General features: G+C 37.7%; 4 protein-coding genes across 4 annotated transcripts; all 4 read left to right on the top strand.

Annotated features, from left to right (window-relative positions):
- The first annotated feature begins 3180 nt into the window (after window positions 1–3180).
- Window positions 3181–6548, top strand: LOC141847300 (uncharacterized). Its single transcript, XM_074735316.1, has 4 exons — window positions 3181–3394; window positions 3466–3648; window positions 3730–3789; window positions 6043–6548. Exons 1-4 carry the CDS (start codon window positions 3182–3184, stop codon window positions 6322–6324), a joined length of 738 nt encoding a protein of 245 aa, XP_074591417.1. The 5' UTR covers window position 3181; the 3' UTR covers window positions 6325–6548.
- A 1410-nt stretch (window positions 6549–7958) lies between these two features.
- Window positions 7959–11675, top strand: LOC141842617 (2-hydroxyacyl-CoA lyase-like). Its single transcript, XM_074730668.1, has 2 exons — window positions 7959–9403; window positions 11161–11675. Exons 1-2 carry the CDS (start codon window positions 8012–8014, stop codon window positions 11473–11475), a joined length of 1707 nt encoding a protein of 568 aa, XP_074586769.1. The 5' UTR covers window positions 7959–8011; the 3' UTR covers window positions 11476–11675.
- Window positions 11676–14724: 3049 nt separating this feature from the next.
- Window positions 14725–17417, top strand: LOC141838098 (alpha-1,3-arabinosyltransferase XAT2-like). Its single transcript, XM_074725501.1, has 3 exons — window positions 14725–15047; window positions 15153–15209; window positions 15963–17417. Exons 1-3 carry the CDS (start codon window positions 14900–14902, stop codon window positions 17153–17155), a joined length of 1398 nt encoding a protein of 465 aa, XP_074581602.1. The 5' UTR covers window positions 14725–14899; the 3' UTR covers window positions 17156–17417.
- A 3503-nt stretch (window positions 17418–20920) lies between these two features.
- Window positions 20921–23178, top strand: LOC141836887 (beta-1,2-xylosyltransferase XYXT1-like). Its single transcript, XM_074724357.1, has 4 exons — window positions 20921–21279; window positions 21395–21472; window positions 21606–21692; window positions 21778–23178. Exons 1-4 carry the CDS (start codon window positions 21153–21155, stop codon window positions 22983–22985), a joined length of 1500 nt encoding a protein of 499 aa, XP_074580458.1. The 5' UTR covers window positions 20921–21152; the 3' UTR covers window positions 22986–23178.
- The last annotated feature ends 2291 nt before the right edge of the window (window positions 23179–25469 follow it).

A 25469-nucleotide genomic window follows, 5' to 3' on the forward strand; every position in this document is an offset into this window, starting at 1 on the left:
TATTCAGATGTAATCCTCAAATATTAGATGCATCATCTTTCAAATGTTTTAATTTTCACAGAAAAAATAATTTCAAAAAAAAAGATGAATTGCACTAGAGTTGAATCAACATTTCCCTTTAAACAGAGCATTAAACATTTAACTGCGCGTGGTGCCCTGCCGTCATGTGCGTCATGCACCAATCCGTCAGCTAACTCCCCATGTCATCCTTCTCACATACTTGTATCTTCTATTCTAGGTGCATCTGCCTTTGATACTCTGCATTCTTTCAATCTCTTAGATGTTTCATATCATCCTTTTCCATACTACAATGAACTATGAGTCATCGAGTGTTCTTGTGTATTTTCGTAGTTGTTGCACACTTAGACACACGTATCATACAATAAGACAAGGCCTAACTTAAAATTGTTTTGCCTAAACATCAAAAAGCATAATCAAACCACTCGACCACTCAAGTATCAATGATCTCCCCTTAACGGTTCAGGATGTTAACACAATTAACTATAAATATTATTGTTTGAGCTAATGCTCATTTTTGTATGCTCATTTTTTAGACTAACTTAATTGATAAGGGCTTTTAGTGGAACAATTCTAATAATCTTTTTTCTAAGTGGGTATTTAAGTCATTAGCATAAAATCTTTTGGAGAATTTTTCGGCACTTGGAGTGCCCAATGTTATAACTTTTTGCTTCTGCTCATATTGATCAAGTGCCCAAAGTAATATGAGAGTTTGGACAAAGTTGAGGCCTTATCTTCGTTAAGTTTAGTAATTTTTTTCTCTCATTCCAATAAAAATATGGAAGATATTTTTATTGGAATGAGACATTTTGGATTAAGTCAAAAAATAAAACTACGAGAGTTTGGTTTAAAATTGACAATATCATGCTACTACGTAAGTGCTCATGTGTCAAAAAGTATTATAATAGAATAAGCTATACCACTGTGTAAGTGTAGTTTCTATATGAAACAAATGTTAGCTGAAAGAAATGCATTTAATTCTACAAGTAACTTGCTCGATCAAGAACTATGGAAGAAGGTACTCTAGAGCCAGCTAATAGGGGAAGAGATTGAATTATAGTGTATTTCATCTAACCAATTAATTAATCGTAAAACAGCTGGGCACCTAACTCACATTAGTTTTTGTTATTAGTATTGCTATATTTATTTACGTTTATTCTAATTCCCGGCCTAATCAATCGTTCTATCCTCTAAGAACAACGTAACTTAAATAGAGGAGCGGCCACATATAATTATTTATTTAATATAGTAAGTTTTATTTTATAGAGATTACAATATTAGATAAAAACATATGATATTTAAGGTGCAAATATATCATTATATTTAAGAAAAATACGAAGGTAGAACAGAATTAATTTGATAGTAATCAAAATAATATAATATAGATGTAAATTAATAAGAGATTATCATTTTTTTAGTTGTCTCCGTATTAAATGCTAAGTGTACATATACACTATTACACCTAAGTATTATTGGAATTAATTAATGCACAATACTAAAAAGATTAGTTTATTGTCAAGAATTAATGTAGCAGTACTTATACTTAAGAACGTTGGTACCATCCAAATTAATAAGTCTCAAGAACATGGATAACCTTCGGAACGATTAAAGTAGTCAAAGTTGTCTACTTTTAAAAACATTTAAAACTTATAATAAAATTAAAGTAGTTAAAATTAGCTTCCATGATATTCATTTTCAATATATATATATATATATATATATATATATATATATTTTATATATATATATATATATATATATATAAAATTGTAAGTCTTAAATCATCATCAATCACTCACCTCCTCGTTATTCTTCAATAACTCCAACAATTAACATCAGACATTGTCAAGTTAATTTGAGAATCTTCACCTTAACTTGAAATTGAGAGTCTTCACCTTAAAACTTGAAATTGAGAGTCTTCACCTTAAAACTTTTTTGACAATCATTAAGAGAACATTTGGCTCTTCTATTTCACATTCATCATTCGAACTACAAATATTACTAATCCAAGACAATTTACCAACATGTGATTGTTCTCCTACAAGACGGAGCTAGCGCTGGTGATTGTTTAACATATTCTGTCTTTTAAAACAGAGTCATTCCTCATGCTGAGAGACGATCATTTTCTTTAGCAATTGTTGAGCATACGAATTCACATTTTCATTAGCATGAGCAAAGAAATTTACATTTTCATTAGCATCAAACCCTTTCTGCTTAACCAACCTTCAATATAGGTTAAAAGTAACAATGACAAATCTTTGGTTTTTTTTCATAACTTTTTCAGCCTGGGCTCTTTCTCCCTGAAACAGCAGCTAGAAGAACATGCATTTTCTAGTATGTTTCAGTATTCCTCTAGATCACATTTCACGTTCTAATCATTCCTCTAGATCTCTTTCTTCTCCAATGGACATAACTACCCGTGCCCCCCGTTTAACCTCTCGTAGAGTTGCCGCATTCGGATGGAACTATAGTGGGAGGCTCGTCGATGAGAACATGATTGTTCTGCGCAAGAGGATCCACGAGATGAAGATGGTGGAGACAAACTACGAGGCGCCGGTCGATTGGGCGGACTGGGAGAAGCGCTACTACAACACGAGCTATACCACGCCGACGTCTGCGAGCTCCTCTGGCTGCTGCAGACCATTTTGTTGAGTATGAACTCAGTCATTCGTCAACGCGTCAATACGCATATTTTGGATGATCAATGGTGGACATTGTCGATGACGAGGGCACTTCGCTTTGATGGTGACTTGATATCCTTCTCGATTAAGAATATTGATAGGAAAAAAGCTACGTAAGAACAATAATAACTACAGGTTCAAATAAATATTTGAGATGGAAGAGGTAAATGAAATGAATGAAAGAAAGATAAATAAATAATTAAAGTAGAGGTAAATAACGTGCTTTTAAAGTAGTATTTTTCCCCTCTCTACGAATAAGATGACAGAAATGGTTGTGAAAAAATAATATAGTTTTTTTCCACTTATTTAAATATTTGCTTTCTAGGGGAAATTTTCACCTTAAAAAATACAAACAATTTGTACAAGCAGTAAGGTAGCGGCGTAGCGATTGGCGACTCGCCACGTAAGCAAAGGTCGTCTGTTATTTTCAAAACCACAAACTTTTTATCTCCCTCCACAAATTTCTGAACCCAGCAAAAAAGATGGCATTTTTCTCAAGCCCTCGCCCAATTTCTCCGTCTCCTCCTCTTCTTCTTACCAAGTGCCGTCCCTTCTTCAAATCCCAAATCACCCGTGTTCCCGCATCCCCAACTCTCCTCTGCCACAGGATACCTCCTCCGCCGGCGGCGGCGCAGGAGCTTGGAGCCGTCGAGGAGGATGAGAAGTTTCCGACGCCCTTACTGGAGGAGGAATCGGTCGGTGATATATATCTGCGATCCTTGGGTTTGTTGTTTCAGGGCTCTTCTTGACTTTGGGGTATTTGTAGGACGTGGCGGCGAGCGTGGAGGTGCTGAAGGCGGCGGCGAAGACCAGGAAGGTCCCGCCGGCCCAAGTCCTCGCTGCCCTCGCTTCGATCAAGAAGGGAAAGGCGGAACCATCCTCGTTTCTTGAGACCCTCGGTGGTACGGAGTCGCCGGGGAGGACTTGGATGCTTATATTCACGGCCCAGGTGAACTCAATTTGCTCGTGTAGACGTTGATTTGTCTATGTTTTCACCGACACATTCGTAAGTGGATTGTATTTTCTTCAGGGTAAGTTGGACGAGGGACGATACTTTCCCATCACTGCAGTTCAACGATTTGATGCTGCGGTGAGTTTCTCACAGGCACGCCGTGTTTCGGATTTCGATTTTTTTCTCTACTATTCATTTTTCTCTGATGCATTCATTTGCCTGATAATTATGGATCACAAGCATTCATCTTATGCAATAATTTTAGAATGGATGGGTTCGAATGGCTACCATTCTGTTCCAAGTCCAAGGGTTTGATGCACAGAGAGAAAGGCATTCCGTGTAAGGTTGATGCTTTTGAAGCAACCCCGAACTCCTCTTCTCCCTATGCCGGAACCACAGAGGAAGGGGCTTGATGCTCCTTCGTCAGAATCATTCTTGGCCCAATATGGCGAGGCACAAAGCACCAACGATCGAGGTAGGCTGGAGGAGTGCATTGGCACTGACGAGGTGATACAGGAGGGAGTTGATAGTGATGAGGAGATGCGGAAGAGAGGGAATCGACAAGGTTGACAAGTTGCAAGAGGGAGAAGTCACAATTCCTCAACTCAACCATGGTGAGGGGAGGGATGAAGCTGGAAAGGTTGACGAGATGTGAGAGGGGGAAGTCACAATTCCTCAACCTCAACCATGGTGAGGGGTGGGAGAAAGTTGGCAAGAATGACCAGATGTAAGAGGGAGAAGTTGAAATTCCTCAGTCTCAGTCGTGGTAAAGGACTTCAATTTTCAATATCAAGAATAAAATGTTCAAGGACCATTCTATGTTCAATTTTCATCTGAATTGTCTATAACTGAAAGGTAGAGGGTGGGAGATCAAGAAGGAAGGCGGAAACAACTGATTGTGGGAGAGGCAAAGGACGGTGCAATACTATGCAGGAGGGCAAGGGCTTAGTAGACAAGAAAAAGACAATGAGGGTATCCCGATTATATCATTTCTTCTCATCCCTTTTCCTTTTTTTTCCTTCTCCTTACCCAAATAAATAATTTATCACCTCTTCTCCCTTCCATTTTCCTTCCTCTACTTTCCATCCTGCTTTCTTCCTCCATGGTAAATATAACCTAAAGGTGAGAAGGTGCCAGCTAGTTCAGTTGGTAAGGGTTTTGAAAGTGATTGTGCGTGGTATTGAGTTTGAAATCCACCTTGCGCGCGCGCACACACACATATATAGATTGTTTCAATCAGCACCCAACCTTTTCAACTTACTATGAGCTATCCATGTTCCATCTTTTGCAATAATCAAGATCCATATAGTTCTACTTCTAGTATACTTATCTCATTTTAGGCATGAGATTGGAATGAGGCTGCATTTATGTTGTTGCCTTCCTCTTTGTTATTCAATCTTGAATACCAATCCTTGAAGCAAATGCATAACTGCATGCTCTACTAATTTATTTGACTCTTTTCAACCAACACTCAATTACCTATGTTGGAATAATACTTCGATACTATAGATACGAGAACAATTAGTGTTGTCAAAGTTTAAGAGTGACCTTAATCAAACCTAAAATGGAAAGCTCAATTCAACCTTAATTGTCAAGGCTTTCAGATTGCTACCTCAGTCTTCATTTGGGCAAATTCCTACTCACGCCTTTAATTAAGCAGCCCCCTGCTAGCGTTTCAGTTGAGTGACTACATGCTCACATCTCCAGTTGAGTAAGTTTTATTGTGCTCCCTACCGAACAATTGTCGAGGCCTTCTTTGCTATTTGTTGTTGGCATCAACTGGATCCTTGCCTTATCATCTCAGTTATCATTTTCAATATGGCCTCCTTTTTTGTGAGGATTTTCTATTTTATATAAAAACCTACATAGACAATGCTGTTAGTGTCAATAAGAGTTAATAGTTAGTGTTCATAGTTTAGTCCAAATGGATTATTTTAATATAATATATTATATATTGTTGTAGGACATGTTGTGTCATTAAGAGTTATTTTATATATTACACTATAATAGTCCTCTTAAGAAGGATCATATACAGGAGCAGTAGAATAAACCTTGAAAAGCTTTCTCATCGCCTTTCATTATTCTAGTTGCTAAAAGTTTTTCTGAGTAGTGGAAAAAATGACATGTATTCAAACCATTTCCAACCTTGCAATAAACATTTTGGTGGCATAAATAAGGAATTTGAAAATCTTTCCTAACATTGATTATCAAAGGATGTATACTAAGTGATATCTGTTAGTAAGCTAGTAAGTTAGCCAATATATGTGGTGTTAATCCTTTTGGTTAATGGAACATCTTCATATCATATTATTTTTGACTCACATTAGTGGAGTGGTCTAGATTAATTATCGTTGAAAGATGTATTATTCATTAACACATTGATTTCATCAGGCAAAAAGGATAGAGAATGGTGTATTTTTCGGTCCTGTTGGGTCTCTAACTTTTGAGGGCAAATTTTCATGGAAGAATAGAATATTGGCATTCATTTTTCAGACCATCCGTATAAAGCTTGGACCATTTGGTCCGTTGCAAATTGATCTTGGACAAACAGAGAGGGAGCCCACCAGCAAAGATCCCTTCTTCATTTGGTTCTACATTGACGAGGAAATTGCAGTTGCTCAAGGTAGAGGTGGTGGAATTGCATATTGGTGTAGATGTCGCCGTGTCACATAGTTAATTGTTCATAGATACTTGTTTTCCAAATCTCCAAAGATCATGTAACTTTTCAATTATACTTTATGATTCTTAACAATTGTGAAATTTAAGTTTCTATATAGTTGGAAACCTTCTCATTTGTTTTTTACTGCAAGGTTACAAAGTACTGTCTGTTTCTGTAGTGATGGAGCTTGCTCTCGTGTACTGCAGAGCTCTCATAAAGTGCTGCTGTGAATTGAACTCCACCTATAATTGCATATATTTTTTAAATATTATGCTGTTTATTTATGTATATTTATTTTTGTATCGATGCATGTAATCCTTGCGCTGATGTGCGTCGTTATGAATATGATTCAAGTATTTATTTTTTTTGTTTGCTAAAAAGTACTTGACTTTTGCGTTGTTTCTTATGTACAAAAGCAGTTGTTCTATGTTATATTGGCAGCTGCTACAAGAAGTAGATTTACAATTTCCTCTATTTCATATTTGCACTCCTCGTCTAGATGTTAAATGCACAATGGAAGGTGATTTCAAGTACCTAAAGTGCTGTTTCAGATTTGATGAGCTCTGCCGAGCAGATACAGATATGCGAAGTGGTTGCTGTCTGTTGATTCACCAAAAAAGGGCCTTCCTCTTTGATAATGCCGGTCATATTCTAGTAAGAAAATTTCCATTTGCTTTTTCATCGAGCAACGCAGCCACGAAATTAAAGGGAAGGGCATAATTGAAGTTAAAACGATATTGGGGCAAATAGTACTTGTTTTGCTTTCATCTGCCAGACACGTAGAAGCCACTTCAACCACCGGCACCACCTTCCTCCCTCTCAAATTCAAGTCTGTCTTGAACCAAAGAAGACAAAAAATAAAAGCTTATTTCGGCATAACAAAAGAATCAAATTTCTTTTCCTCATCTAGTATTTAAATTTATTTATTTATCTTCTTCAGTTTATTTTTAATTTATTGATTAAAATTTTTATCAAGCTAGTAGAACTCAAACTTATTATGAGTTCCACTAGAAATATCAATGTACTTAAATTTAAGTAAAATAATAATAATATAAAATGTATTGAGCTTGTCTGATATCATGCTACAGAAAACAAAATAATAATAATAATGATAAAGAACACCGCAGCACTCGATTAACTTCTCATCCCATCTAGAAAAAAAAAAGGAAATCACAAGATAATAATTAATAATTGCAGACTAAATTTATTTACAAACATTTTTCACATTTGTGAATTATTTTTATGTAGCAATATCATACGTCAATCATGCGATCTATTTATATTGTTATTTAAAATTTTATTTTTTTATTAATCATATTTAGTTATGAAACTCAATTAATAGTGCCGCAGGAGTCGCAAGAGCAAATCCCAAACTTGTTCTTACCTTTTCTCGATTGCCCACCCCGACCCTTTTGACTGTCGAAAAGCCGCGAAGCCCGCGCATCTATCGTGACAAGCAGTCACGAAACGGGTAGCTGAAAGGGTACTGATCACTAGTTCCAGACCAAATTGAACACGCGTCGTCTCAATAGCAAAGCAATCGCGCTTCGCTACGTCTTCCACGATTGAATTGGCGAAAGGCTGAATCCTGTCCGTCCACGGCCTATAAAGGCAAGCCTCACTCCTCGTCTTGTCAAGTCGCCCCAATCGTTTCTCTCCTGGCCCAATAGTTCAAACTTTCGGCATTCCGGCCAATTGAGCATGGCGAACGCTTCCCAGATCCAGATCGATGGGAGCACCCTGGTGGCCCTTTCCTTGGCCCGCGCCGGCGTTCAGGTCATGTTCGGGGTCGTGGGGATCCCCGTTACCTCCGTCGCCACTCGCGCCGTCGCTGCCGGCGTCCGCTTCATCGCCTTCCACAACGAACAGTCAGCCGGGTATGCTGCCTCCGCCTATGGCTACCTCACAGGTCGCCCAGGCGTGTTCCTCACTGTCTCTGGCCCCGGATGCGTCCACGGCCTCGCTGGGCTCTCCAACGCCGGCGCCAACACCTGGCCGGCTGTCATGATCTCCGGATCTTGCGACCAAGCCGACGCCGGCCGGGGAGACTTCCAGGAACTCGATCAGATGGAGGCCGTCAAGCCCTTCGTTAAGTTCTCTGCTAAGGCCACCGACATCTCGCTGATCCCTCGCTTGGTTCACCAGGTGCTGAGCCACGCGGTCGCCGGTAGACCGGGTGGGTGCTATTTGGACCTTCCATCTGACGTCCTCCATCAGACGATCTCTGACAGCGAAGCTGAGAAGATCTTATCCGAGGCCGAAAACCCTAGAATTGAGGAAATTAGGACCGAAGAATCCCTAGATATAGAGGAGGCAGTGTCTTTGTTGAGGAACGCCGAGAGACCGTTGATAGTGTTTGGGAAAGGCGCCGCCTTTGCACGAGCAGAGGAGCCACTGAGTAAGCTAATTGAGACTACTGGGATCCCCTTCCTCCCCACCCCGATGGGAAAGGGATTGGTGCCGGATACTCATGAACTCGCAGCCACTGCTGCACGATCTCTTGCTCTAGGGCGCTGTGATGTTGCCCTCATCGTGGGTGCGCGCCTCAACTGGTTGCTCCACTTCGGTGAGCCACCGAGATGGTCGCAAGATGTCAAATTCATTCTTGTGGACGTCTCCAAGGAAGAAATTGAGCTCCGAAACCCTCATCTTGGTTTAGTTGGTGATGCTAAGAAGGTTCTAGAATTGATCAATAAAGAGATTAAGGAACAACCTTTCAGTTTGGGTAAATCTCATCCCTGGGTCGAGGCAATTTCCAAGAAGGCAAAAGATAATGTGGCAAAGATGGAAACTCAGCTGGCGAAGGATGTTGTACCTTTCAACTTCTTTACACCAATGAGAATAATAAGGGATGTGATTCTCGAGCAGGGTAGCCCTGCACCGATATTGGTGTCAGAGGGTGCTAATACTATGGATGTTGGAAGATCAGTGTTGATTCAGAATGAGCCTCGAACGAGGTTGGATGCAGGAACCTGGGGAACAATGGGAGTAGGGCTAGGCTACTGCATAGCAGCCGCAGTGGCCTCTCCTGAAAGATTGGTGGTCGCTGTTGAAGGGGATTCCGGATTTGGATTCAGTGCCATGGAAGTTGAGGTAAGTTGCTATTCATGTGCTATGTTAATGCGTGTGTGTGTTAATCACTTTAATTTCATTCTGCAGAAGCCCTTACACACACATATCTATACAAGTCGTGGTAGAGAAATTATATTTGTTTGGCACCAAAGAAATACCTTTTTTGCTCTAAGACAAGTGATGTTAGTGTTCATAACCATATTGTAGTATTTAGTTTTGACTGTGTCTCTCAATTCTTCATACCAGTTCCTTGCCAACTTCAATTTTGTTGAAGAATAGACATATTATTTCATGCTTACATAAAATCAGATTGAATATTATCAGTTCTGCTAGGAGTAAGAGTGATCTGGTCATGCTAATACAATCAGTAAGTTTATATGGTCTTCAACATTATGTCTCAATAAGTAAATGTTTTAATTTGGTAGAAATACTATCCTTAGTTAACTTAATATTTATATAGGAAGTAATTTCTCTATGCAATGGTTTATGGAGACTTTATAATTATGTCAAAGTCATAACAGAACATACTTTGCAACATAGAATTCTCTTTTGTCAATTCTATTTGACAAGACCGTTGAGTTTGGAAAATTATAAACTATTTAGTTGCTTCTATGGTTCCTTATATCCCAAATGGTTAGCATTCTTTTTATCCATTTTGATATTGATTGTTTCAGGTGTTGGCCCTGTATTAAATTTTTTCATTACATACATTTTTTTGTATTTGGTTACTCCACACATCCAGATGAATTACTTTCTCCACTGATGAAACTACACTATTCTTAACAGCTCAATCATATGTCAAAAGAGATAATATTAATTAAATGGTGTATGCAATTGGCATATAGATGTTAAACAAATGCTTCCCAGGATTGATAAAGGGCCAAGTCATATTGTCAAACAAACAGTATTAGTTTAGGGATCATATAGTGAAAAATAAAGTATTAGGCATCAAATTGATAGGATCGAGGTTTTAGAATGCATATGTATGTATTATGGATTAAACCACTCCATTATGCGTATGCAATATGTAGATGAGTATTGGTGCATATATGATTCAATTTTTTTAAAGAAAAATATGTTAGTTATTGATAATAATGTACGAAATCATGTCAAAAATAATAAGTTGGCAAGTGCTATATAATAATTAATCAACTTAAGTAATCAAATGGATGAGATTTATATCTATATCTATCACTCAATAGTTACATTAATCATCCTAATCAATCCATGTGCTTATATAGATATTTCATTATTGAATTTAAACAATTCATATAACACAAAACACATAATATATAACACTGCAACATAATCCATATAGTAAGAAATAAACATAACTTGTTCTTATTTGTCTATGGCAAACTCATTTTAATTAATTAGCGATTTATTTTGTCATGTCCCACTAAAATGAAAGAATAGGCTTATTAACATTTCAGGCCCGACCACTGACTCAAATTGTTTACCTTCAAGTTAGTAGTAGCTAACTTATCATTTGTGTGGCGTGTGACAATCTTTCCCACTTAATGCTTCAAGCTCTCAACTCAAAAGCGAGAAGCATCCCTAATCATTGACATGTGAGATGCAATGGTGGTCTACCATCACACTGGCTGTCATTTATATTGCCTCATCATGCTTTGGATTAGGTTCACTCTTATAGATGTATGACTCCTAAGGATTTTAAATAACTTATTACTGTCTTTTAAATGTATTTTCATTTGGGGTTTTTGTTTGGTTGTGTTAATTACTCTTATAGTCACTAACTCATTTGCTAACTTTTACAGACATTAGTGAGATATCAATTGCCTGTTATCGTAATTGTGTTCAACAATGGCGGTGTATATGGTGGAGACCGAAGATCTCCCGATGAAATTACTGGACCATACAAAGATGACCCTGCCCCTACTTCGTTTGTTCCAGATTCAGCATATCATACTCTTGCTGCAGCTTTTGGTGGGAAAGGTTATAAAGTTGGAACTCCCGAGGAACTGAAGGCCGCACTTTCTGAATCTTTCTCTGCTCGAAAACCAGCTGTTATTAATGTCATTATAGACCCATATGCTGGTTCTGAAAGTGGGAGGTTGCAGCATAAAAACTGAAGTAGAGCGAAGATTGCAGCATATCAATTCTCGTCGGAGTGCTGCACCATGAAATACTTCTGTTGCATGGAAGATTTTTGTTTATAAAGCACAATAAATTTGTTAGCATAGGGTGTTGTATATGCTTGCATTATATTTTAAATGCGTGGGACTTGTGAGCTGAGCGATATTTCATATCATGTCTTATATCTTTGTGCCAACTTCTTGTATCTAGATGTCTCCAAATGGATGGTGTCAGAGTGCAGATATTTTAAAAAGTTAAATAAATATTTCACATAAAACAGTATGTTACATAATTCAAACCGTAATATATTTAGATTGGGCGCTAAAAATATATTTTATGCATATACTTTGGTAAGGATTATTATTTCTTCTTCTTTCTATTGTTATATGTATATTTATCTTTGCTCGATTCTTTGCATTTTTGTCGAAGTTGGAGAGAGCATTTTTTTGGGCAAAGAAATTTTTTTCAGGAATAAATTCTGAATATGTGATGGTACTTTTTTTAATCGTTCAAATATATCCTCAGATGAAAAATAAGAGTATTTTTTCCAATAACACAAAAAATATAAACTTTTTGAAAAAAAAAATATATGAAGAAATTAGAAATGGCCAATATCAGTGGAAAAGTATTGCAAAGGAAATTGTTGCATGAAACTCGATGCATTCGTTGAGAGTTGAGTGCTCCTCCCTAAGATCGAGACATTGCAACTGCTCTAAAAACTAAATTTGTCTCAACCAAATTTTGTTTTTTTTTAAATATAAAAAAGAAAAAACTAATCAAGTTTTATTAAGCAGCTTTCAAAGTCTTTTCTACAAGCCAAGATTGTGCCCCGTGATTTGACTCTCAGTTCATAAATTAACCGTCGTTGATGTATTAGATGGAATAGGTAAAAAATAAACAGAGTAAACGAGTAATAAATATTTATTAGTTTAGTTCATTAAATATAACAGAAATGTGGTGCCTATTTTTATATATGATCGGTAAAAAATATTATAAAAAATATTTAAAATCTATAATAAAAGAGTTACTATATAAATAACTTATTAATCAATATATCTAACTTGATAATTAAGCTGCCTATCTTAAGTAGATTACCTAAATTACTTCTAGTGACTCATCATTTTATTATCTAGACCAACAGTAGCCCAAGAGAATTAACTAGCGACCAATCATATAACTCACTTTCCAAGCTCAATTACATCAATTTGTTTAACTTGATTTAGTTAATTAAGATGACAAATTTATTAGCTAATTAGCTAACAAGTCAACTTATATCTACTTCTACCACCCTCAACTACTTTGATGGCCCCATTTGATTCATCTAATTAACCCAACAATTTTAATGAATCATTTCATTCAACATGACTAATTCACTCATCTGACCACCACTTGTTCTATTCAATTGACCTAGCCAACTAATTAAATATTTTATTTTAAAGACAAAATAAATAAGAATTTTTTTATGCCTAAAGTAATAATTATAAAACTATTCCATATAAATTTGAATAATGTAAAATATGCAATTATATATATTTTACAATTAAAAATAGAATTAATTAATTATATTGAAAAAATGTATTTCCTTACGAATGGAACGCACTATAATTCATTTATAATATTTCAAAATTAACTTTTTAAAGCTGCAGTACTATTAGTTAAGAGACGAGGCGAGAATCTTGTTATGGACATTTTATAAAAAGCACCTCTATTCAACCAAAAAGAAACCACACTATGCTTTTAAAATATAAGACAAAGGGGAAAAAAGCGATTTTTTTTCCTTAAAAAAAAGTTAACAGTTGGCTCCCATAATGTGCGGCGTCTCTTTCTCGTTTTCTTTTTAAACAAGCATCATGCAAAGAGACATGGAGAGGCGTTCCCTTAAATTAATACCAAACCAACCTATTACGTCCATTATATGCTGTCACTTGTCACGACACATGGTCCCACTCTTAATCTAACCCCTATCGGCTTTTGCTTTCAATTATTTGGGCTTTGCTTTCTATTACTATCTCTTCTGAAAAAAAAAAAGTTAAAATTTGTCACCTTAGTGATTTTACATGATCGACCTTACGACCATCTGTGAAGAGATAAATCTTCTATTACTATCTCAATAACAATGCGAGGATACTTTCGACACTCTTTAATAGTGATCAATTATAATTTTTTGATTTATTTTTTTATATATAATCGTAGAATTAATTATGTGGAACTACTAGGATGAATAATTTCATCTTTTTTACTGAAAAAGAAGGTGCTCCCTACACTAGAAAAAAAATGGTAGATTATTCATATATCCAGGTTTCAATGCATACTAGCCAACCAAGAATACTTTCCCCTTTTATTAATATAAAGGTGGAAGAAGAGTCCCGGCCCCACAAGTGCTATGAAAATTCTTGCAAATACGCTGTAGCTGGGGATCGAACCGCGGGTCCTTAGGTCACAACTCAGATGTCCCGGCCCCACACTAGAGAGATAAGAGATATGGTAGATTATTCATATATCCAGAGATTCATTTCGATGCATGCTTAATCAGCCAACCAAGATATAAGCATTTTCCCCTTCCTAGAAAAATAGGGATGACAACTTGTATCATATTTTAGCAATTTCTATCATTTAAGCTAATAAAAATTAATTAAATACATTTAAAATAATTGTATATATTTTAAAAGTAATTCTATGAGTAAAATCAATTAAACAGTATAAATAATTAAATTATATGATATATAAATAATTAATTAATTTAAAAATATCTTTATTATTTGATCATGTTATAATTGTTCCGCATGAGATATAACATTTGTTACGATCTTATTGTGTCAGTTTAGATCATACGCACATATTAATCACAAATTATGGAGGCCCAAATTAAAAACTAAAAGTTACAATTATACATTTTTAAAAAGAATTACCAGCGACAACGGGAGATAAAAGTAAATTACAATATCAAATTGAGACGGAACTGGAATTTTACGTTGGATTTAATTCAAAACTGAACACGTCATGAAAGGACTGGGCATCCATCCAAGCAAGAACAATTCAAATACGACAGCCAAATCTGAGAACCAACCATCATTTATTAATTCTCCAGTCAACTCTCGGAACTCTTCGATCTAACCACCGCCACCTACTCAATAGCAAAATATTCAAATAAATAAACAAATAAATAAATATACAAATCATAAATCTGTTCTCCAATGATAATATCAAAAACGTACATGGAAAATCATGTTCTCAACCAAGCCATTGTCGATGGAACACTGAAAAGAATTACTATTAGAAGAAGAAAAAAAAAGCCTTCTTTCAAGCATGCCTACCACGCTATGAGCTTCGCCTGCTGTGCCGTGGCGATGTTCCAGCCCTAATTACTTGCTTTTCTCCTCAGCAAGTAGCAACCAGACGAGCTCAGGAGAAAGGTCGTCAATGATGATGGGAAGCCAAGCCAAGTTCTTGAGGTGCTTCAGCAGGGTTGAGCCCCAGACTCTGAGTTTTGCCATCTTCACTGGATGCTTCCTCATCTCCATGGCCCTCCTTGTGTTGTCCGCAGGCTATTTTGTCTCTTTTCCTTCGTGTGAGTTTTTGCTCTTCCCCAAAACGTTTTTATTTTTTTTTGGTGTATGTGCGTTATTTGGTCAGAACTGGTTAAAGCTTGAATCTTTCTTCTTCTTCTTAATAGTGGGTTCCTGGTTGTCGCCTCATGCAGCTCCTCCTCTTCCCAGCGCGCAAGTAAATGGTAAGCCCTAAAGTTGATAAATTTTCCATGAATCTACTAGTTGAAGGAGGAAGTGGTTGCGTGGTAAATCTAGGCACCATGAATCTAGTAACTTATTGCACATTAGGGGAAATTTTCCAACCATATGTTGCTAGCTTGATGATTGTGTTGAGTTTTGGATGGTTATAGTCAATCTTTCTGATCTTTGGTTCCCAACTTTTTCCATGAAAATGTCAAAGATGAACACTTTGTTGTTTTTTTTCACTTGCCTTGAGAAACATAAATGATTAAGGCTATGAAAATGTGAACCATGGAATTAGGTGCAATATTTTCAAAGATCATGGCGAATTATATTGGGGCAATTCTTCGAACAGAGCCAAATGAATTAGGTGAATCAGCACATGGATTTAGAAGTTTTGTGCTTTAGCTGGTGTAGCTACTAGTTACAGTGACGAGAAATCGAGAATCATCATAGCTGTTATAAACTTGAGACAATGTATTTGTTTCTGTGAAAACAGATAAAGAAAACACAAATATCATAACATAATCAGGATCGCTTCTTTTACTGTACTTTTGAATCTTGGCTTAATGCAAAATTTTAACTCACTATAAGAACAATTTAGATACATATCTCTTCAATTCTCTTTGTTTCCCTTAAATTGAAGGATCTTCCCTCTGTCCTTACACTACACATTGCAGAGAACAAAGGAAGGAAATGTATCTGAAACAGAGTAAACCTAATCACTTCATTTGAGTACTTCATTTTGGTTGCAGATACAAACAACCAAAATGTGGACCTCAGCAGAAAGCCCTTGTGTGATACTTCCGACAGAAGAGCAGACATATGTGACATGGAGGGTGATATCAGAATCCAAGCAAGCTCTTCCTCCATCTTCTTCGTCACTTCCTCAATTCAGAACACCACAGAACTACAGGACTCATGGAAAATCAAACCTCATCCTCGGAAGGGAGATCATGCTGCATTGTCTCGTGTCACTGAAATGTCAGTAGGTTACTTGAGTACCGAGGAAGATCTTCCAAAATGTGACATCAATAGCACAGTTCCAGCAGTCATCTTCGCAACTGGTGGCTATATGGGGAACTTCTTCCATGAAGTCACAGATCTAATAATTCCCCTCTACATATCATCCCACAAGTTCAACGGAGAAGTTCAGTTCTTGATTAGTGAAATGCTGCCTTGGTGGATGACAAAGTATGAAATATTACTAAAGAAGCTATCTCATTACGAAATTATCAATTTCAACAACGATACTATGGTTCGGTGCTATCCTCGTGTCATAGTGGGCATTGCATTTCACAAGGATATGGGCATTGATCCTGCAAGATCTGGTGGTGTGACAATGTTCGACTTCGGACAGTTCATAAGGAGCAGTTACTCATTGGAGAGGGACACTGCAATTCAGCTAGGGGCTGACCGCGATAAGCGACCTAGACTCCTAATTATTGCAAGAAGCAGGACAAGAAGATTCACTAATGTCAATGAAATTGCAGGAATGGTAGAATGGGAGGGTTTCGAACCTGTTGTAGCAGAGATCAAGAAAAACCAAAGCTTGGCAGAATTCGCACGCATAGTGAACTCATGTGATGCGATTCTAGGAGTGCATGGTGCAGGGCTTACTAATCTCATATTCCTTCCGACGAATGCAGTAGTGATCCAAGTTGTTCCATTGGGAGGGCTGGAAATGTTTTGCTACTCTGACTATGGAGTGCCTACGTTAGACATGAAGATGAAGTACTTGCAATATAGCATAAGCATCATGGAGAGCTCACTGGTCGACCGCTATGGCATTACAGATCCTGTGGTCACAAATCCAAAATCAGTTCTGGCTCAGAAGGAAGGTTGGAGGAACTGGACTTCAATATACTTCTTCAATCAAGATGTGAAGCTTGACGGGGGGAGATTCAGCAGTTTTCTCATACATGCTCGCGAGCTTCTTCGTCGATAGGCAAGAGTTAGATTCGGTTTGGAGGTTATATATCTTCTATATTGCCAGTTGTTTTACTGCTGGGCCTCATCTTTTTGCCAACAAGGTTGTCCGGACAAATGGAACTTGCAGATGCATAAAAAAGGGACTGTATGTTGTTTAATTCTTTTGGTTCATTCATGGAGGCATTATATAACATGTCGATGGACCTCATCAGGGAATCAGGTCATGATTTTTGGAGATGTAGCTTTGAATTGATAAAATCTCATCGAAAAGAAATTCAAATGTGAGGTAGCTATTTAGTAGTTTCTACGTGACAAAAGGTGATAGCTCACTATAAGCATCTTTCAATCGACTGAAGAAAGATGCATTGTTAAATTAAATAAAATTAAACTGTTTGCTAGAATTCAATACAGACACTTATAACTTGATTTGATAGTCGATCACTAGCTCGAATAAAATGAAACCACATAATTAAATAAAATAAAGGCATTGGTTGAAATTAAATGGTGATGCATATAGATTAATATAAATTGCTTCAAAATATGTGTATAATAGGCGCTATACGTTAAAAAAAACCTTCATAATTTTGTCCATACACACTCACGTGTACACATGACAAGGTGCAAGTTGATTTGCAACCTAGGGATAATGGCGCTATCAACACAAGCGACAGCACAACAACTCGATTTATTTAATTTTGGAGCCCAAGCGCGTCAAGGAAAGTGGTCCCATAGGGCCTAATATCTTTTAAGCACAATAATACCTATTAAATTAGTGTTTTTTTTTTTACTATTTTGTGGATGTATATGTGCATTCCATTCATGTGCTAAAATTATAAGGGTGCTCAGGACTAAAAAGAATGTGCATTTAAATAAAGTGGAATGAAAATAATAATATTTCAAACAAACACAATTTGGCCCTTCTCTTGTCATTTGGCAACCTCAATCATTCCTCTGTTTTGATTACCTACGACCTTGAAAATCAGAACCATGCATCCCTTGTCCCCCAGAGCACACACTACTCAAGACGAACTCAGTTAATAAAAAGTTACAATTTGGCCCTGGCAATGCAGCCTAGCTACAATTTAACCTTAATTAATGAGCTTGCAACTTACCCTACAAGAGTTGGTTTACCAAGCAAAGGCTAGCTCTACCAGCCCTGGTCCAGCGTCAAACATTCAATGCTCTGAAATCTATGGAAAACAACAAATCTGCCGTCTGAGGAGTTGGTGGTGGGAGAGCATGAACGTGACAAAACACATTGTACACGGCCTTATTTCAAGTAGCTAGGTATATCGTTTCGATGCACAGAGAAGACAAACTGTTCTGACAGCTCCATGTTTTTATACACAGGAAAACAAATTAAGTAGACTATCAACTGCGTAGTTGCCACTTCAATATTTCCGAGGAAAAAAAATGAACACCTCATCATGTCATGCGGATTGCATATGCATTAATTGAGCCACTTGTGCCCACGTTCGCTTGAAGCATTCATTGATTGACTGTAGTTTTATGATATTGTGCAGTGCCAAATCTACTATGATTTTAAACATTTAATCACAAGGCTCTGTATTAATTAAATTGTCAGAAGATGCATGAATTTTACTAGCAATTATTTATCTCTTTAATTGTCATTTCTTTTCTGCTAAAAGTCAATGAAGGCTTGCGTCTAGAAGTGGGCCAGTAAATTTGTTGATCTAGAGATGCTCGTTCATATATGATCTATATGATTACAGGGTCATTATGACTAGCTCAACCTATCGTAGTTTAATTATTTTCAAAGGAGTTGTTGGAACAATTGATTGAGAGCAGAACTGGTGGTGGTGAATCTTCCTTCCAAGTTCCATCAACTAATCAATTCCATAAGGCTTTATAAATAAGCTTCAAGTACTGATGCGATATATAGTTTAATTGGATGACTGGTTCAACTATTTTGGTCAATCGTCTCAACTCGTGCTGGTTCCACAAAACTGAGAGTCAATGATGGCATAATTAAGCGATGAACTATTCTATGAACCCACATTTCTTCCTTTCATATCAGATATGAAATTTCGGAGGTCAATGAGTATCCAAGTTGCATTAAAATAAAAAATAATAATAATAATAATAAAAAGATGGATCGGATCAGATTGGTTTCAGTACATGCACAAAAGACATGTGGTTAGATCCAAATCCTGACATATTACGGCGTCATCTTCATGAAACTTTATTCTTCTTTATTGTTTTCTGTTTTTTTTGCTAATTAACAAAGTTTATTCTACCACGCAACTGCAGATGGAAGACCCATTCCATAAAACGTGTGATGAAGCCTGGAACTTCCCATTTCAATTCTGCAACTAATTAATAATAGTTACATCTTCCTCACCGACTCCATTAAAACTATGCCATTAGTTTCAGAGAATAAGAAAATTAAACTAGACTTGAAGGCAAATTAAATTTATTATTCGAATTTTTTAATAAAATATATAAAGTTTAACATTGTGTTGTGCTGAACCGGAATGTGTGCCGAGCGGTCTGTCCGGTTTGACACCACTAGGATGCAGACATACCCAATACTGCTTAATGCTATGTTTGAATGGGTGAGAGAAAATTCATGAAAGATGAAGGGGAAGAGAAGGGAAGGAAGGAAAAAAAATAAGAAGTAAAATATTTATATTTTTTTTGTTTGGAAGGATGGAAAGTTTATTAACGTAATATGTGTTGTTTTATTTAAGAGAAAAAAATGAAGATTAAATATATAAAATTATAAAAATATTTTGATTTCTTAAAAAAGATAATGTAGGTAGAGGATGGATAGTAACTATAAAATTCTATAAATATTATATGTAAAAATTAGGATATAGAAGGTTCTAAAATAGACAACACTTATTCTTTGGATAAGTTCCTGTTATTAGAGGAGAAGAAGATTAAGACTATGTGTCTATGTCTTTTTGAATCTTGTTCTCAAAAAGATTTACAGCGAAGATCAACACCAACGCCGATCATGTCGATGTTGTGGAGTGTGAGCAATTGGATACTGGATGGTGACGATTGTATTGTGGGAAGAATGACAACACAAAGATAAGATATCTAAATAGATGAATTAATTTAAAATTTAATATTTTAAAATAGAGATAAAATTAAATTAAAATATTTTTAAGTTTTCTTTTTATTTTTTTATATTTCAAATCAAAGTGTAAGAAATCCTAAGGATTTATTAGTATAGAAGGATAAGTTTTACTCTTCTCTCTCCTTTCTCTTCTTAACTCATTCTATCCTAAACAAGAATCAAAATTCCTTTTTTTTTTTTTTATTTACTCTCTTCTCTCCTTTCCTCCTCCCTCCCAAATAAAACGTAATATGAAAGGATGAATTTCAAGACATCAGTTTGGAAAAGAAGACAAACGGGTAAAATAATTTTTATATATATGTTATTTTATTTAGATTTACTTCCATTGTTGTGATTCTTCCATGGTAACAACAAATTCAGAAAAAGTAGCTATTGTAGAAATAATTTGCTTTTTCACTTTTGATTTGGAAGTTGGTATGTGTTTGATGAGGGCTGGTACATTTCTGGTAGCCCACTGGAACGGAATCCGTGATTCCTGAAGCAGACTAGTCAAACTTTATCCCAGTACATATTACAAACCAATGTCTTTTTCACATCATTACGATTCTTTGGATAAATTTCTTTTTTTTTTTTAGATTTTTTCTATGAAAACGAAACAAATTTGAGAAAGTAAGAGAGAAGAGTATATTTATGGACACTGGACAAACCATGCTTAAATCTAACCTCTTCCATTTGGCTTCTGTCAAAACACAGGAAGAAGAAGGTGGCAGAAGAGAGAGAAGGAGAGAACCCATAAATCAAGCCTACTTTAGTCTTTAGCCTTCAGGCTCTTGTGAAGGAAGGACGGGCTCGCTCCTTTCGCTCTCCCTTGGGGCAACGCATCAGCCAGCCTCCTCTCTTATCTTTTTCAGCTATCTGTAGCTGAAACTTGCAGCTTTAGCTTGGCCTGGTCTTCCCCACTTCCAAGATGGGGTATGAGAAGGCCGTAGTCAAGAACATGGGTAGGATTGAAGCAAGGAAGCTTGGCTTGGCCTTGCTTGTGGGATGCTGCTTAGTGATCTTGAGCTATTTCATCACCATGTCAGAAACCCCTGGTGAGCTGCTCGTTTGCATCCTTCTTCAAGCTACTACTTAATTCCTCTTTTTCTTCTCTCTGTTTTAAGAAGTTTTGAGGTTTAATTAATGCGTTGCAACTCCCCTGTTTTCCAGTTGACGGGCAGGCATCGTTGACCTTCACGGTCGGCGCTAATGAAGAGGCGGAAGGCAAAATTAGTCAAGTACAGCCTGGTAAAATTTTTATTAGTTCTGAGCTTGTTTAGATTTTGCAACATTGCGAGAATTAAACACATATAGCTTTTCTTTGGCCAAAGAATTCTATCTTGTGTTATCTTCAGTTTCATTGAGTTCTTTTATCATCCAGAAAAGGAAAAGAAAGCAGTGGAGGAGAGCTTTTCTACTGTTTCCCATATAATTCTGAAGGACAATAGCAGTGAATCGAGAAAACAAGGTAATTGAGCATTGAATTCGATGCAAAAGCTGTCAAAATTGAGCAAATCTTGAGCATTACGTGACTAAATTTATGTCGATTGAAGATGAAACGGTTCTCCCTCCGAAGAAAGAAGAGCCCCAAGTGATTGAGATGCCGAGGCCGCCGTTGACGGAGTCGATCTGCGACTTCTCCAACTTCAGAACAGAGTTTTGCGACCTGAAGGGTGACGTCAGAGTTCACGGCAAGAAGAAGGCCGCCTCCGCGGCCGTGGTGCTCTTGTCTCCCCAACGCAAAGCCGAGGAGTACATGGTCGTCCCGTACGTCCGTAAACACATGGACAACATCGAGAAGGTCGCGGTGCGAACCGCTCAGGCGCCCCATGCCGCGCCGGCGTGCACCGCCACCAGCACCGTCCCCGCCATCGTCTTCGCCCTTGGCGGCTTCACCGGGAACTACTACCACGACTTCACCGACGTGCTCCTCCCCCTGTTCCTGACCGCGCACGAGTTCCACGGCGAGGTCCAATTCCTGATTACCAACATCCAGTTGTGGTGGCTCGGCAAGTACCGACCAATCTTCGAGAAGCTCACTCGGTACGAATTCGTCGACCTCGACAAGAGCGACGACGTGCACTGCCGTTCGCACGTCCTGGTTGACCTACGCTTCCACAACGACCTCATCATCGACCGCGCGCGTGCGCCAAACGGCATCTCCATGCTCGATTTCTCCAGGTTCCTGCGCGAGGTGTACTCGCTCCCGCGCGAGCGCGCAGTCAGCCTGCGGGCGCACCCAGAGCGGCGCCCGCGGCTCCTGCTGGTGGCTCGGAACGGCACGCGGCGGTTCACCAACATGCCGGAGATCGTGCAGGCGGCCGAGGCGGTGGGCTTCGAGGTGGTGCGCGCGGACGCAGAGTACGGGAATGTGGCCGGGTTCGTGGAGGTGGTGAACTCGTGCGATGTGATCATGGGCGTGCACGGAGCAGGTCTCACCAACTTCGTGTTCCTGCCGGCGAACGCAGTGGTGATACAGATCGTGCCGTGCTGCGATTTGGAGGGGATGGCGGAGCACACGTTCGGAGCACCGTCGAAGGAGGCGGGGCTGCTCTACTTGCAGTATAGTATCAGCGTGGAGGAGAGCACGCTGCTGGAGTCGTATCCGAGGGAGCACCCGGTGTTCTCTGACCCGCAGTCGATCCACCGGCAGGGATGGTTCAAGATGGGGAAGATCTACTTGGGGCGACAGAACGTGAAGCTCGACGTCGACAGGTTCAGGCCGGTCTTGATCCAAGCCATGGACCATTTCCGGCAATAGAACTGTGTCCGGGAAAGATCGACGCATGCATGTTTACTTGTGAAGAATTTGTTGATTCATAATATTACTGCTACAGCTGGTGCCATGCATGTTTTCATCACTCGAGAATTTGTTTATTGGATGGAAGAATAAGGAAAGGTAAAACCTCACAAAGTCCAACGAAATCGCAAGTAATTTAACTCTGTTTTCCCAAGGCTTTGGTTTGGGCTCTTTCTATTAATGCCATTTAAAACTGTATTTAACTTTTGTAATTATATAAACTCATCAGTTTTTACAAAAACGTTTCTTAACCATTTCACTCGTTATTTTGCAGAAATCATTGTCCAAATTAAGCCCGACTACTGCAATGATTCGTATCTCATCTCTCTTTTACCAATGTTTTTAAATTTGTATCTATCGATGGAACATTTGGTTCAATTGATTCATAAGCATTGAGTTACCTGCAAGCGCCTCTTTATTTCTTCAAGCCCCAAAATCTTGCTCATTCTTTAACGCCCTGGGGCTTCATTTTACTTTACTGTTTGCGAGGTCACATCCAAAGATGGCTTTTTTCTTTTCTTTTTTTTTCTTTATTAAAGAACAATGATCTCTGGAACTAATCTAATGCCAAATTGGTGCATGGAAAGTGACGATTTGATGCCCGCATCGCTATGTACGTGGCATTGTTAGTGTTGTTTAATCAAACAACTATAAGATTAGTTGCTTTCATTCGTCACACGTAAGAATAGAAGCGAATTTGGCTTTAGCTACCTCTGTAGACCCATTCTAATTTCTAGTGCGAGATTTTTTTTAGTTATTCTTGAAATTTTCGACATTACCTAACTTTGCATGACCCATTGATCACCGTAAATGAGCCACTCTCCATTTTTTAAATTCAAGAATGTTATCACGATGACGGTCGAGTAGCAGTTAGAGAAATGTTTGAGAGTACATAAAGATAGAGGAGGAAGAGGAGAGGGAATAAAGGACAAAGCATGCATGGCTAAAACCAAAGTGACTGCTTTATTCTCTTTTTCTAAAGTACATGTTGGCCACTCCGAGCAGAGCCTCCTTCATGTGCCATAGCAGTAAAACTTGATGCCAGCCGATTTAACATATAATTAATCGACTAGAATGCCTCCATCTACGATTGTCACCTTTGCTTCTACAGAACTATTTTTTCTCTCTCTGAGGCGATTTGCAAAGGCAAATTTTATTGGCCTAATTTGATTAAGGGCATGGTTTCTCTTCTGCTGAATGGACCGAGTCGTCATCACCTATAACACGTTGACTTTTCCATGGTCAACTTGAGCTGCTTGCGTCAGCTCAATTTAAGCAATCAACGGTTACTGGCTGCCTCCTTGTTTCGACGTGCACGCCACTTCGGACCGCTGGAAAACCCCCTAAAATTTGGCGTGTGAAGTCGAGCGCAGACCTTCGTTTCCCCTTTTTCATTTGAGAAAATGAAGTAGAGGAAAGCGATATACGGCCAGAACTGAAAGATCTGTTTATGAGATTATATATTATAAAAGGGGTTTATCTTTCACATGAATACTTGATTTATTATAATAGTTTTGAGATATTTTCAAATTACCATAACTATTCCAATAATTGATTAAAAAAAAGTATACTCTTTGACCTAGCAAGAGGGAAGATGCCTGTTCGTATGGACCATCTCGATTGAAACACTGAAAATTTGGACGTTGTCGATAAGATTCTTGCTATGTTGCTACGACGTGTCCCCAGCTATATCTCACATGCTAAGAGATGTTCAACTTAATTATAAAGTAAAATACAAGATGGGAACTTGCAAGATACCTTCAAGTAATTAATTAATATATTCAGTATATGGCATTGTCCACAGAGAGCAAATTAAAGAATGGTGGAAGTGAACCAGTTGGTTATCAGCGAAATAATGTTTCCAGCTAGCTAAAAAATATATATAGTCCGACGACCTACAAAAATGATGTGGTATTTTGAAAAATACGTAGAATGTTTATAAGAAAAAGGCAGTCAAATTTATGTCCTATCCAATTTGTTTATTTTCTGTGTTTGTCAATTTCATACAACATAATAACTAGAAGGTGGCAAAAAAGTGATAGTCAAACCTTGTTGATCAACAAATTAACAATTTTCGGATAATTAAAGTATGAAAATATTAGATATATTTAATTGATTGAAATAAAGTTTTATATATATATATATTCTTGGTGAAAATAATAACTTTGATCTATTTGAGAGTAGCGAATTAATTTGTCGACATTGATCTTTGATGAGTTTTATCATAATACTTAGCAATATCTCCAGCCAGTTTGGAATTATTACAATGGATTCAAGAGATGTTCACCATTCTGAGACTAATCTGAAATAGAATGTTTGTCTATCTGAAAATAATATTTTGAAAGAAAAAAAATATACTAAAAGGTTGGAGATCTGAAAAAATTCAGATTACAAATCCAATGTAAACTTCAGCTGGGTTGGCTAGCAGATCGATTTTGTTCGTGG

This window comes from Curcuma longa, chromosome 1, assembly GCF_044706935.1.
Source record: "Curcuma longa cultivar G26 ecotype Majalengka, Jawa Barat chromosome 1, ITB_CL_G26_1.1, whole genome shotgun sequence".
Lineage (NCBI taxonomy): Eukaryota > Viridiplantae > Streptophyta > Magnoliopsida > Zingiberales > Zingiberaceae > Curcuma > Curcuma longa.